At 42.3% G+C, this 14,277-nt stretch overlaps 1 protein-coding gene across 5 annotated transcripts in view; it reads right to left on the bottom strand.

Moving 5' to 3' along the window:
• The window catches only part of Orc2 (origin recognition complex subunit 2), a 45,389-nt gene that overhangs the window by 21,024 nt on the left and 10,088 nt on the right, over window positions 1-14,277 (bottom strand). For 4 of the 5 annotated variants that reach the window (XM_004871642.3, XM_004871643.3, XM_021249750.2 and 1 more), the window contains 6 exons: window positions 12,503-12,592; window positions 11,802-11,833; window positions 8,759-8,819; window positions 6,040-6,227; window positions 4,471-4,569; window positions 141-250 (listed from right to left, as the gene is read on the bottom strand). In XM_004871642.3, the coding sequence (XP_004871699.1) occupies window positions 141-250; window positions 4,471-4,569; window positions 6,040-6,227; window positions 8,759-8,819; window positions 11,802-11,833; window positions 12,503-12,592 (580 nt within the window). The remainder of the gene's footprint in view (window positions 1-140; window positions 251-4,470; window positions 4,570-6,039; window positions 6,228-8,758; window positions 8,820-11,801; window positions 11,834-12,502; window positions 12,593-14,277) is intronic. The other variant, XM_021249749.2, reaches the window with a different exon arrangement.

Genomic DNA, 14,277 nt, shown 5'->3' with positions numbered 1-14,277 from the left:
TGGGAAAGTATATTTTATTTTTATTTTTTTATATTTTATTTTTACTATACATAAATATATCAAGTTTGTTACAAAAGCAACACATTACTTTAACATAAAGATATAAAAATTTTTTTGCAAAGGTTTGCATTAATACTTACTGTAACTGCAGCATCCATTTATGAAATAATTTTTCATATTGTTGATTTAATTGTTTAAGTTCAGTAGAAAAGGAAGGGGAAACCTTGCTTAGTAAGTTACGCAGAGTTTGCTTTAAAAAAAAGGAGAAGAAAATTATATTCAAACTGCATACATCAAATCAGTCCGAACTAAAGCTGTTTCTTCAGCGACTGAGCTTATGAGAGCCAACATGGAATCTCATCAGGTTTGAAAACGAGCACATCAACTGAACAGTGACACTCCAAACACACCCTAAGTGGCCCCCATTTTTGGTGGTGCTGGGGACTGAACCCAAGGTCTTCACCTTCGGACAGGGTCAGTCTGCTTTACCTCTCAAGCTACTGTGCATCAGGTGTGTGTTTGTTTTTTAAAAATCTTAGAACATTTTTTCAGCACAAATATGTAGTAACAGTAAAACATTTGTTAAATTTTGTCTAGCTATTAAAATGATTACAAATTCAGAACATAAAAGTTTTATGTCCGTGGATGATGAAACTTGCTGCACAGCTTTGACCACAAATCCAGAGAGACTTTAAAAGCCTACAGATTTGGGGTAAAGGACGTGCTTAGCATGTGTGAGGTGATGGGTTTGATCCCCGGCAACAGAAAATAAACAATAAAATAAACCAAAATCCTCCTTTGCATTTGAAAACATGTAAAAGGTTAGGGTAATATTCTCAGAAAACATTATTGTTCTTGGCCTGGGGATTTAGCTCAGTGGTTCTGGTGCCTGCCTTGCAAGCGCAAGGACCTGAGTTCGATCCCCGGTACCAAAAAAAAAAAAAAAAAGAAAACATTATTGTTCAGCCGGGGATTTAGCTCAGTGGCACCGCACCTGCCTCACAAGCACAAGGTCCTGAGTTCAATCCCTGGTATCGAAAAAAAAAAAAGAAAACATTATTGTTCTTTATCCATTATCACTAGGAAACCTGTTCTTTTTCAGTTTAGCATTATTCTTTTTCAAAAAGTTATTTCTGACAAATCCTTTATCTTTTGTAAGTATGGGAGAAATTTAGACAGCAATATACAAAAACAAAAACAAACAAGAGAGGCCAGGCATGGTAGCACCCACATGTAACCACAGCACTGGGGAAGCTGAGGCAGGAGGATCATGAACTCAAGGCCAGCCTGGGCTAAACAGCAAGACCCTATCTCAACAACAAGAAAAAACTACAGGAGATGCATTACCTAGTACCCTAACTTGGAAATTTCTGCTGATAGATCAAATATAACTCATTTTTTGAAAGAAATCTCCAAGCCAGTTGTGATAATGCACACCTGTAATCTCAGTACCCTGGGAGGCAGAGGCAGGAGAATGGCAAGTTTGAGCCAGGCTGGGCAACTTAGCAACTTACTGAGACCCTGTCTTAAAATTCTAAAACAAGGGCTAAGGATGTAGCTCTGTGCTAAGGTCCTGGGTTCAATCCCCAACACCACAAAACAAAACAAAACAAAAGAAAAAAAACCACAAGCAAGGTCGTGCCAGCAAATGCAGCTTAGCTGGCAACCGTTTTTTGTGACCCTACCTTAAACTCAATGTTCTTTGAATACCAAAGCTTAGCGTTGCTGTAAATCAATGCTCCAGGCGTTCTGGCCTGTACAGTTTTTATTCACCCACAAACTTAAAGAGAACCAGGACTACCTCTTAGAGGTCACAACTGTGAAGCAGCTTTGGAGTCTCTCCTGGTTCGTGCCTGCTGCTCAGACCCTGGCCTGGGCGACCAGGGGGCAACTGCTCGCGCAGGCGGGCAAGCTCCCTGTACACTGCACGTCTAACTTTAGCAGTCAGGGGACCACCAACAGGCAGCCCCTCTCCCACATGGCTCTGCTCCCTGCTATGGTCTGAATCGGAGTCCCCAAAGCCTCATCCTGTGGGTGGGGTTGCAGCTGACTCCCGCGCTGTCAGGAGGGCGTCTGGGTTTCCCTCCACTTCCTGACCACCGTGCCATGACCAGCTCTCCTCTGCCAGGCCCATCTGCCATGACACCCTGCCTTGGAGCCAGCCCACTATGCACTGAACTGGAACCCAACAGAAGAAACCTCTCCTCCTCTAAGTCGCGGGTGTCGGTACTGTGGCTGAGACAGCCTCCCACTATAGCCCTCTGTCCTGTGACTTTGTTTTCAGCTGTGTGATCTGCATGGCCACTGGAGTGAGGCACAAGTGACATAGCCAAAGTTTTATTTTTGAGACAGGGTCTTGCTATGTAGCCCAGGCTGGCTTGGAACGTGCAATCCTCCTGCCTCACCCTCCCAAGTGACACGTGAGCCCTACAATGCCCAGGGACACTGCCAGCTCTGAGCCTGGGCTTTAGGAGGTTGCGTGTTTTCCCACTTCCCAAGCCACAGCACTGCCCTGGAAGCCCAGGCCTTGCCTACACACTGGCCAATGAGGAAGAGTGCAGTGAGGAGTGCAGGGCCAGCCCCCCAACCCCAAAGTGAGCGCTCCTGGTCACACATGCCTGAGACCAACTAGCCACTGTGCTGTGTCTACAGTCAGCAAAAGGCTTCCCCTTCATCGTCGGCAACAGGGGCTTCCTCTGCTCTTCTAGAGATCTTTTTGCCTCTAGGTCCCATTTTTATTGAGATCCACTCATCCTTCTGGTGGTCACATAAAAATAAAATGCATGCTCCAGGCAAATACCAGTGTCATCTGCTCCCTGGAAAAACTTGCCACGTTTTTTTTTCTGGTCAGGGTCCTGCTATGTAGATTGGACTGACCTCAAACGTGACACGGTATCTAGGCTGGGCTTGAACTCAAACCTCCCCTATGCTACCAAGCTCAGCTCAACTTGGCTTGGCGACACTTATTTTTAACTAGTCTCTGACCTGAGTCAATACCGATTCAAGTGACAAAAAACTAAAAGCCAGTAAAACTACATAACACCATTTTATTCAAGTCACAGAGCTTGCCCGATACCCTCCTACCTCTTTTCTCTATCTTGAAAACCCTGTCAAAGCCCTGGGCACTTTAGAATACACACTAAATTTTGGTTTGCAAAGTACAGGTTGAGCATCCCTAATCCAAAAAATCAAAACCAGGAAATATTCCCAAATCTGAAACTTTCTGACTGCTGACCTGACTCCACAAGGGGAAACTCCATAGCCGAGAGCACTCGACAGACCTGCCCAGCACCGCTCCAGGCTGAACACAAGAGGCGTGCGAGGTGAATGGGCTTTGTGCCCAGACATGCCCCCCCCCCAAGATCACACCGTGTTGATGCGGACATTCCACAGTACTAAGCAATTCCATCAGGAACACTTCTGTCTCTGAGCATTCTAGGTAAGGGACACTAACCTTGCATAACAAAATACTGGTATCTTTGAGCCAGTAAGAATCTCTTCTTGACTTAGATTATCAATCCCATTTTCTACTGCAAGATTTTGAGTTTCTTTTTTTTTTTAATACTGGGGATTGAATTAGAGCCTTAGTGCTGAACTACATCCCCAGCCCTGCTATGTGTGTTATTTTGAGATAGTCTGGCCTTGAAGTTGCCATCCTCCTGCCTCAGCCTCCCAGAAGGCTGGGATCACAGGTGTGCACCACCATGCTGACGGCACAATTCTCTTGATCAGATGGTTCTGTTTCCTCTCTTCCAGTATAGCTGCGAAACAAACTAGCAAAACCACAGTCACAGTGACCTTGTTACCTTTCTGCATGGGCACATTTCCACAATATCCTCACGGAGAATACCTTCTATGTTTTGCCAAATTTATAAATGAGACGATAGCTTGCAGTTTTGTTTTATGACCACTGTGCGCTTGGTTAAGTGAACATGTGGGTGGTGTGTGCTACCTGCAGCCTGACATTGTTTTTGAGTGAAGAGGAAGTGTCTTAGGCTATGGATAAAATATATAATATGGTTAATGTATATAAGTAAGAAAATTTCCTCCTTTAAAAAAAGTTTTTTGTTTTGTTTGGTACAGGGGATCGAGCTCAGGACCTTGAGCTTGCAAGGCAGGTGAGGTGCCACTGAGCTAAGTCCCCAGCCCCTTAAAATGTTTTTATTATGACATTTTTAAAAATGAGGGCAAAATAAAAGGTGGACCAAAGGTTGGACACACCTGGATGGTACGTGGACATCAAGGAACCACAACTCAGATGCTTACAAATCCTGAAGAAATGAAAAAATAATGAGAAAAACTACACAATCCACCATGTCAAAGAGAACTCCATTCCAGGGTTACTTACCATTTATACATATCACCTTGCATTTCGTTTGGTCAGGACAATAGATTTGCTTGTGCGTGCTCACACTCCGAGTCCTTTGCTAATGCAGTGAGAAATGGTTGAAGTGACTTTCTCATGCCTACCTGATCCAGGGCAGCTCTCCTCAGCTTCTGCAGAGTTCTGTCTGAGGTCAAGACTTGGGAACTGCTGTGAGCTTCAAAGTACTCTTCCACTAAGTCACACTGAAAGGGAAAGAGTAAAGTCAGTTCTAGGTAGTGTCAGATCTTCATGTTCTATCAAAACTAGACATAAAATAGGACATAAAAATCCTTTTTGCTGGGCATAGTGGTGCACACCTGTAATCCCAGCACTGTAAGAGCCTTAGGCAGGGAATCACAAATCCAAGCCCAGCCCAGGCAACTTACAACTTAGTAAGACCCTGTCTCAAAATAAAAAAGGGCGGCCAGGAAGGTAGCTTAGTGCAAAGACCCTCGGTTCAATTCAAAGTAGAACCTAAATAAATAAATAAATAAATAAAATGAAAAAACTCATGTTGTTTGTTGAGATGGGGGTCTTGTTATGGTACCCAAACTGGCATCAAACTCGTGGGCTCCCCAGGTCCCTCCCAAGCAGTGTTCCGAACAGTGGGGACCCCAGGTGTGCATGGCCACACCAAACTGAAGCTGTTTATCTCACAGTGTTTTCTTTCTGAACACAGGCTAAGGACCAAGGATATTTACAGCAGTTAAACTGAGTAATTCTCATGGCTATACACGTGACTGAAGTAGTCTGTTCCTAAAAGTAATTCCTAAATTACAAGGTAGAGTACAATTTTCCCTTTAGACTGAAAAACAAATGACACTAGATAGCAGGGCCTTAGTTGCTCCTCTAGTGGCCTAATAAGTCCTCTAACATAGCACGGATAAGATACTGTGAAAATGAGAGGTCAACTGACAGCAACATCAATAAAAAGAAAAACAACCAAGGCATGATGGTGTACCTTGCCATGTCAGCTACCCAGGAGACGCAGGCAGAAGGATCACAAGTTTGAGGCCAACCTGGGGAACCTAGTGACCTTATCTCAAAATTTAAAAATAGAAAGGGCTGAGGCTGTAGCTCAGTGGCAGAGTGCCCCTGGGTCCTGCCCTTAGTATGGGGGAGAAAAACAAAAACTACTCAATTATTCCAGTGACGTAGTTCCCACAGTTCTGGCTGGGTGATAGGAAGGTGTTTGCGAGTGGGTGGCCAAGACTGCTTCACCAAACCTCTGCCCAGACCCCAGGATCCTTGGCCTTCCTGTAGCTGGGGTGCTGGAAGGGCAGTGTGCGCCAGCGGCCACCACCTTTATCACTGGCACTCACCCCAACATGTCGGCAGCGACAAAACATGACAGGAAAAGAGATATACTCACAAGTCTCACCACCAACCATCCAACCAATGTTTATCTAAAATCCCGCTTCTATACCATTGAATTAAGATGTTGCCTTTAACGCATACTGTGGTATTGATTCCCAAATACACAGGCAGGCGAGAATATAAAGCATAAAAATTGAAACAAATATGTGTAGGAATTTACAAGTAAGGCTGAGAAAATACAGAATAATGAAGGAAAAAAACCGTGTATTGATCACTTCTGTGACCTTTTCTCTCAGGGTAGCCTTCTCTGGAGGTATTCTACAGTTTTTCTTTAGGGTTAGAGTCTCTTCACTTACAGTTTTATCTCTTCTCATTTTCTTAGAAGGTGTTCCTTTGCAGACAGGAGCTGACACTCTACTCTGAGTCTGAATCTTCTGGCTGAGCACAGACGCATTCGTGTCCTCAGATTCATGCGCAACCCCTTCATCCTCCTCCGAGTTGGAAGCTGAATATTCACTTTCACTGTCAGAATTAGACCTTGGAACTATGGGGCGGAAAGCAATTGGGAACATTTGATAGTCTGACAAAAAACTCATTGTGGGGTAATGAAGAGTGGCCTTGGAAGCAACACTTTTGATTCTGGTTTGTCACGACTTGCTCATGACTTCTCCACAGCTAGTTACATAAATTCTGAGCACCAGTTTCCTCATTTAGCCAATGAGGCAGATAGTACTAATTTAAAAACCCTCATGAAGATGACACTGAATGGAAGGCAACTAATAATGCCTGGCATAAGGAACTGTGGGAGAAACTGTCAAACACACCTCGCACCTCTCCTTCCTCCTCGCTGACAGAAACCCATTTCTGTAAAGCGTGGCAGTGTCCACTCTGGGCATGAACCATGGTGACTGTCCTTTCCCCTTTCCAGATCCTTGTTTTCTCTTGCAGCTAGGCTGGAGACCTGAGGGAAACCTGCTGGAAGCTTCTGGGAAAGATTTTCCTCAACCATGGAAGGGAAGCCCCTGTCCACACCTGGAAGCTACTGTCCAGCATAAAGTACTAAGCTGAAGATGAAAACTGCTGTTGGCAGAGTAAAAGGACAGGAACCAGGTCCTTAGTGACACTGGTGAGTTTCTACACCAACCATGGGTCTGGGACCTCCACACTTCTGACAATGTGACTATTTTAGGGTCTGTAGCTGAAAAACCACTGTACATGTTCCTGCTGCTGCCACAGAAAAGGCCGTCTTGATAAAGCACTCAGTAAGTGACAGCTTCTATTACACTCATTCCCAACACATGTGTTACTCCACCCCACAGCTAACTCAAGAACTGTATTTTTTTTTTTTTGTACTGGGGATTGAACTCAGGACCTTTCGCTTGCGCAGCAGGCACCGGAACAACTGAGCTAAATCCCCGGCCCAGGAATTGTATTTTTTGTTTGTTTGGTTGGTTTTGGTACCGGGGATCGAACTCTGTTCCTTGGACTTGCGCAGCAGGCGGTGAAACTACTGAGCTAAATCCCCGGCCCAGAAATTGTATTTTTAACAAACCACCAGCCCAGAAATAATAAACCTAGTTTTATTTTCATCCAAAAGGATAAAACTAGTTTTATACTCAACAAGTACAGACCTGTTTTTTTGAGACAGGGTCTTGCTGTGTAGTGCAGGCTGGCCTCAAACTCACAGCAATCCTCCTGCCTCAACCTCTCAAGTGCTGGGATCAAAGATGTGCGCCACCACTTCTGGCCAGAACTATTTTTTAAAAGCTAACCCCCAAAACATTAGTGAAATAACTTTAACCAAATCACTGTTTATTTTGAACAGATGTACTTCAGAGGATTATCCTGAGTTAGCACGTAACAAGTACACACATTGTGTAGGCACACAGCTTAGCAGATTCAGCTTGCCCCTGATGCTGCTCACAATGTATGCACAGGTCACAAGGGGTAGCAGGGGCACAGGACATCATGTTGTATTGACCTGCAGCACACATATGTGGTGGTGACCAAGCTGGGTTCACCAGCTCTGTAAAAACGATTCTCCTCTGTGGTAAGAAGCACATTATGTGGGGTGTATCTGACAGGCAACACTCATTGGTCGACATTACCCTTCACTATTTCACAGAGCTGATCATGAGCATCACTGTTTCCATGAAGGGCACACCTTGCAGTGCAAGGGCTACAGATGAGCCCCAACTCTCTGACTGGATTTAATTAACAATGGCGGCCAACGTTGCTATTGCTGAGGGTCAACACCAAGGAAGAGTCTGGCCTCTTCCTAGACACAAAGGCCAATGAGTCATTTGCCTAAACTGAATACCAAGCACATAAAGCCATTTTCAACTTCCCAGGGGCAGGCAGGACCCATGTCTGCTTATTTGGCATTCAACAGCATTCAGTACAACTATGAATCTTTAATATTTAAGAAATCAATAGACCCACTTTCAAAACGTCTCAAAGCAAATGAAAAAGCATATTATTTTGTTGGAGAGATGTTTTAACTGACTTAAATATTCATTGACTATAATGTGAAAGAGATAGTACTACGTTTTGGAATTAAGAAGACTAGATGACCTCCTTGCCCTTGAGGAATCTACAATTGAGAATATAAACATGCCTTGTCATGAAAAGATAGCAAAAAGTTTTTTTCTATTTTTAAAAAAAGTTTGAAATTTTTATTAGTATGTTTGTTTGCAGCACATGATGACAATCATGTACATAACACATCTTAATCCCTTTCTTACCCTTCCCTTCCCTCCTCAATAAGTGTTTATAATAAACGAGCTTGTACTAAGGTCAAATACCACCCTGAACACACTTGATGTCCTTGGTTTCCATTAATCCTCAAAACAACTTTGAGGATGGTGCCATTATTATGTCTACTTTACAAATGAAAAAACTGTCATGAGCCAAAATAAACCTCTTCTTAAAAAAAAAAAGTGAAGTACAGAGAGGCAGCGGCAGGCTAAAGATTAAAACTAAGCAGCCAAGACTAGAACCTATATGTTTAGCCATTTCTGATTTTTGTTTGGATGTTACTTTTTATAAAAACTTCAAATAAGAACAAGTACATACCTATTAATCTTTTTCTTAGACTACCAGGTGGTGTAGACTGCAATTCATTTTTGTCATTGTTCTGTTTAAAAATAAAAAGCATGGTCGTTAAATAATACAATGGATGTTAATGACCAATCTGAGAAGGGTTGAAAAAGAAAAATATTTCCTTTCAATAGACTACTTTACAACTACATAAACCTAGTCCTAAAGATAATGACAAATGAATGAATTTGCTGAAACAAAAAATAAAGGTATAACCACAAAAACACAGACATTCCAAAGGACTACTAGTGTTTTTAGACACTGAATTCCAGATATTTAAAAAATATGTTGGTCAGCTATTCAACATGGAGGCGGAGGATGATTAGCTGGAACTGATGCTCCAGAAAGCTGACTCTGATCTGGATTATATTCAGTACAGGCTGGAATATGAAATCAAGACTAATCACCCTGACTCAGCAGGTGAGCTGTCGCCACTGACTGAAGAAAAAACTGTGACAGAGCTGTTAAAATCTCACAGGCCACACTTATGAGAAATGGAATTGGAAAACGGAACTGTAATGACAAAGACATTAATTATAGAGAAATACAGGAAGATGCGTTGTTAACCATTCATGAGTAGAGGTAGGGGATGGTAAAGGAAGAGGAGGAGGTTGAGCTTGAGTGACAGGGTCAAGATGCCTTTCGTAAAAGGAGGATTAAGAGGAGCAGATATTATACATGGAAATAAAAGGATTTAAATATCTATACTATACTTAGTTTTGCAATTTTAGGTAAAGAAGTCCCTTAATACTAATTTACATCTGTCTTCTTTTTGTATTGTTGGGATAATAGATGTTCTGGCCTATCATAAAAGAATGTTTATACCAAAAACAAAGCATGTAAGGGCCAGGGATTTAGCTCAGTGGTACTATGCCTGCTTGGCAAGCGAAAGGTCCTGAGTTCAATCCCCAGTACAAAAAAAAAAGTATGTATGTGCTATTACTGTGTAAAGAAAAAGACACAGGCATATCAGCCTTTTGAAACACACCCACGAGGGGGTGAAGTATTTTTAAGGAGGTACTACGATGAACGACCAGGAGAGGGGACAAAAAATAAGAACTAAGATACCCATGTAAAGGTACAAATTCCCAATGATGAATGCCATCATATTGTATACCTGAAATGTACCAATAAACTTAATAAAAAAAAAAAAAAAGAATGACCAGGAGAGTAAGAGGAAATGCAGTGTGCTAGAAGCTTACTGATGTTAGAGCACTATGTTCTGTGAGAAGGAGAGAAACAGACGGATGTTTCATGTTTTGGTGTTTGAGACAGGGTCTCACTATGTAGTGCAGGCTGGTCTTGAACTCACTATGTAGCCCAGGCTGGCCTTGAACTCACAGTGATCCTCCTGCCTCAGCCTCCCAAGTGTTGGGATTACAAGTGTGCGCCATCACACCTGGCTTAAACCTTAGCATTTGAGAGAAATACAAAGTATAGTTTCTTCTTACATAATACTTAAATAACATTAAACTTCTGGGACCATTAGAAGGTCCTGTTGTAAATCTCCAATAGTACTGATAGACAAAATATCCTGTGTTTTGGGGCAACATCAAAATATGACAAAAAAATTCAGATCTGCTGTGCTGTGATGGGTTTTGCAGCGAGTTATAAATGTTAATAAGACTTTCATTTGAGATATTAAGAACTATCAGGCTGGGTGTAGCTGAGCAGGAGAGTGCCTGACCAACATGTGATAGGTGCTGGGTTCAATGCCCAGCATTGCAAAGCAAATTTTTTTAAAAACCAAGATTTTATATTTTACCAAACATCAAAATTTGATCAAGCACAAGCACAAGGACCTGAGTTCGATCCCCGCTAACAAAAAAAAAATTGATCAAGATCCTTAAAATTCTCTTTACCTTTTGCCACTGTCAGCCAGGACACCTGTGTGTATGTAATTCAGAAAAAACAATGGGAATCTTGTTTTGAGACAGGGTCTCCCTGTGTCATTCAGGCTGTCCTTGACCTCTCTATGTAGCCCAGGCTGGCCTAGAACTCACAGTGATCCTCCTGCCTCAGCCTCCTGAGTGCTGGGATGCGTCACCATGCCCAGCAGACTCCCTTTCTAAGACAATACACTAAGACTGTAGTGGTGGTGGTGTCTCTTGTACTAAGTGCTCCTGATCAAAGGGTTTTTGATGGTCTTTGGGGGAAGGTGACAAAGATCTACCAACAGGTTGAGGCCTACAATGTAAAAGAGACTGCTATAATAGACTATAATTCTTGCTGCTTTAAGGTAATAAGTTTTTTCCTTTGTACTGATATAACATACAGAACACAGCAGAGGAAAAATTATTATTAATGACAGTGGAGGTTCTGACATGTCTACTCCTGTGCCTGGCCTGGTCTAATAGGGTATTCCTGAAAAGGCTATAAGCCTGGTCTTAAATGTCTATACTCACTTTTTTTCTTTTTTTTGAGATAGGGTCTCACTATGTAGTTCAGGCTGGCCTCAAATTCACAGTGGTCCTCCTGCCTCAGCCTCTAGAGTACTGAGATTATAGACATGTGCCACCATGCCTGACCTGATACTCATTTCTTAGCTAAGGGGTCCCCTTGACTAAGCCTGTACACAGACTGCAACCCAGCTATGTCTAGGTCTATAGGTACCAAGGCCTGGACACACTTCCCACCCACACACCCACTGCCCTGGCCTCTCCATGTCCATCTGGGCTTGGCCAGATTCATGCAGGGCCACTTGACAAAGCATAGTGAAGAAACAATCCAGCAAAACACAAAGGAGAACACAAAAAGTGTTAATTCCTTTCAGCTAGCTTGTAATGAGTCCACCTAAACCATCGTACTTTTTAAATGTAAATCATAAACAAACGTAAATCATAATACTACGGTTTTTTTGTTTTTGGTATTTGAGACAGGGTCTCACTATGTAGTTCAGGCTGGCCTTGAACTCACAGCACCTCCTGTCTCGGCCTCCCTCCTGAGTGCTAAGATTACAGGTGTGCACCAATATGCCTGGCTAACACTAAGGTTTTGTTGTTTGCAGTCAACTGCTTACCTTTGGCTGAACTTTGTCTGAAGCAGAATGCCCTAAATGAAACAAAAAGCCATGACTTACCGCGAGTTCATCACCTTGCATCATGGTCCAGTTCTGTTAAAAGCACAGTTGTAGTTTTTACATGGAAGCCACCACATATTATTGGATTCTCCACGCATCTCCCCTAGAGACTAAATTACTGCTATTCATTTCATGACTAATCCCATTATAATGACAGCTACTTCCTCCATTTCTGTGGCATTCTAACAAGAACAGACAGACCCTTTTCTCATTTTCAATTATTATTGACCAGGTTAGAATGGATCATTCAAAAAAGGCTGATCCAAATTCTCCACAAACCACTGAGACTTGTAGACCCCAAGGTCTACACCTTTGCGTGAACAACTGGCCAACTCAAGCAGATGCCAACAGGACTTTCATGCTGGTCATGTCAACATGCACAACTTTAGTCAGCACAAAGATTTCCCCTTTCACTAACTGATAAATATGGATAGACTGAGGCAGCCAGGCTGGAGTACTGACTGCATTTTGTTTAATATTCAGAACAGAAAAGAATCGCTTCTCGGCCTTTTGGCTAAGATCAAGTGCAGAACAGAAAAGAAGAAAATATATGAATATTCACTCATAGAAGAAAAAAGCGACACACTCTACCTTGAAGCAACTATGGAAATGTTTTTCAAAGAACTGAGATAAAGACTTACCCTTGCTACTCTGAGGAATGCTTATAATTCCAGGATCATTTTTCAACCTAAATGAAACACTTTTTCTCGGTGTTTTTGCTAGTTCAGAAGCTGTAATCCAAAAAGAATATACAAAAAAACTTTTAATGAACAGCAGCAGATAATTAGGGAAATAGCCTTTCAGAAGGTTGTCTCTTCACTCTTTTGCTGTGCAGGTTTTTAGTATGATGTGATCTCATTTGTTGACTGTTGGTATTATTTCTTGTGCCATTGAGTTCTGTTCAGAAAGTCCTTGCCTACGCCTATGCCTTCAAGTTTTACCTATTTTATCTTCCAGCAGATTGTGTTTAACATTTAGATCTTTGATCCATACTGATTTCAGTTTAGTACATGGTGAGAGATACAGGTCTAGATTCAGTCTGTATGTAGATATCCAATTTGTCCAGCACGGTTCATTAAAGAAGTTGTTTTGCCTCTAATGTATGTTTGTGGCCCCTTTGTCAAAGATCAAATAGCTGAATGGGCCTGGAGTTTTCATCTGCATCCTCTATTCTATTCCACTGATCTGCTCCACTGATCCACAGCCAGTACCATGTTGTTTTTAATCACTGAAACTTTGTAATATAACTTCAAACCTGGGATTGTGATGCCTTCTGCTTTGGTCTTGTTGTGTAAGACTGTTTTGCTATTCTGGGTCTCTTTTGGTTCCATATGAATTTTAGGATTATTTTCTTTAGTTCTGTGAAAAATGCTGTTGTTATTTGGATTGGGATTGCATTAAACCTGTATATCACAGTTTGGGAAGTATGGCCTTTTTGGTATCATGGTTGTGCCTCTCTAGAACAGGGGATATCTTTACATTTTCTGATGCCCTCTTTGATAACCCATAAATTCTTTCGTTTTGTTTTTGTTCTTCTGGTACTGGGGATCGAACTCAGGACCTTGCACTTGCAAGGCAGGTGCAGTGTCACTGAGCTAAATCCCCAGCCCCTGATAACACATAAATTCTTTTAAAAAAAAAACCCTAGGTGGGGCTGGGGATTTAGCTCAGTGGTTTCCCCACAAGTGCAAGGACAGAGTTTGATCCCCAGTTCCAAAAAAACCACAAAAAACCCTAGGGCAAGGGATTTAGCTCAGCGGTTCTGCCGCCTGCCTTGAAAGTGAAAGGACCTGGGTTTAATCCCTAGTACCAAAAAAACCCCAAAAACAACCAACTCCCCCCCAAAAACCCCAAAACCCTTATTTCTGATTTTATCACAAAGATAGATAAACCCATCTACATTAAGAGTATGATTTGTGGGACCAGGGATTTAGCTCAGTGGCACCACGACTGCCTCGCAAGTGCAAGATCCTGAGTTCGATCCCCAGCACCAAAAAAAAAAACCAGTACTACTTTTACTAATTTCTTCCCAGTAACTTAAATCTTCCAGTTATGCACAAATTTCTTTCTTTCTTTTATTTTTTTGTACCAGGGATTGAACTTGGGTCCTTGCAATTGTGAGGCAGGCAGCGAACCACTGAGCTAAACCCCTGGCCCAATGCATAAATTTCTTAAAAAACAAAACACAGAGCCGGGGATCTAGCTCAGTGGTTTCGCTGCCTGCCTCGCAAGCACAAGGACCCAAGTTCAGTCCCCGGTACCAAAAACCACAAAGAACTATTTTTTCTTTCTTTCTCTTTTTTTGGTACCAGGGATCGAACTCAGGACCTTTCGCTTGCAAGGCAGGCATGATGCCACTGAGCTAAAGCCCCGGCCCAACCTTGCTGCTTTTTGTAATTATTACTTTCCTCTCTTC

Source organism: Heterocephalus glaber, unplaced genomic scaffold (genome assembly GCF_053883595.1).
Source record: "Heterocephalus glaber isolate CG9 unplaced genomic scaffold, H.glaber_assembly_v1.0 deba00001743, whole genome shotgun sequence".
In the NCBI taxonomy this organism is placed as follows: domain Eukaryota; kingdom Metazoa; phylum Chordata; class Mammalia; order Rodentia; family Bathyergidae; genus Heterocephalus; species Heterocephalus glaber.
This window is presented reverse-complemented; position numbering and strand designations above follow the sequence as displayed.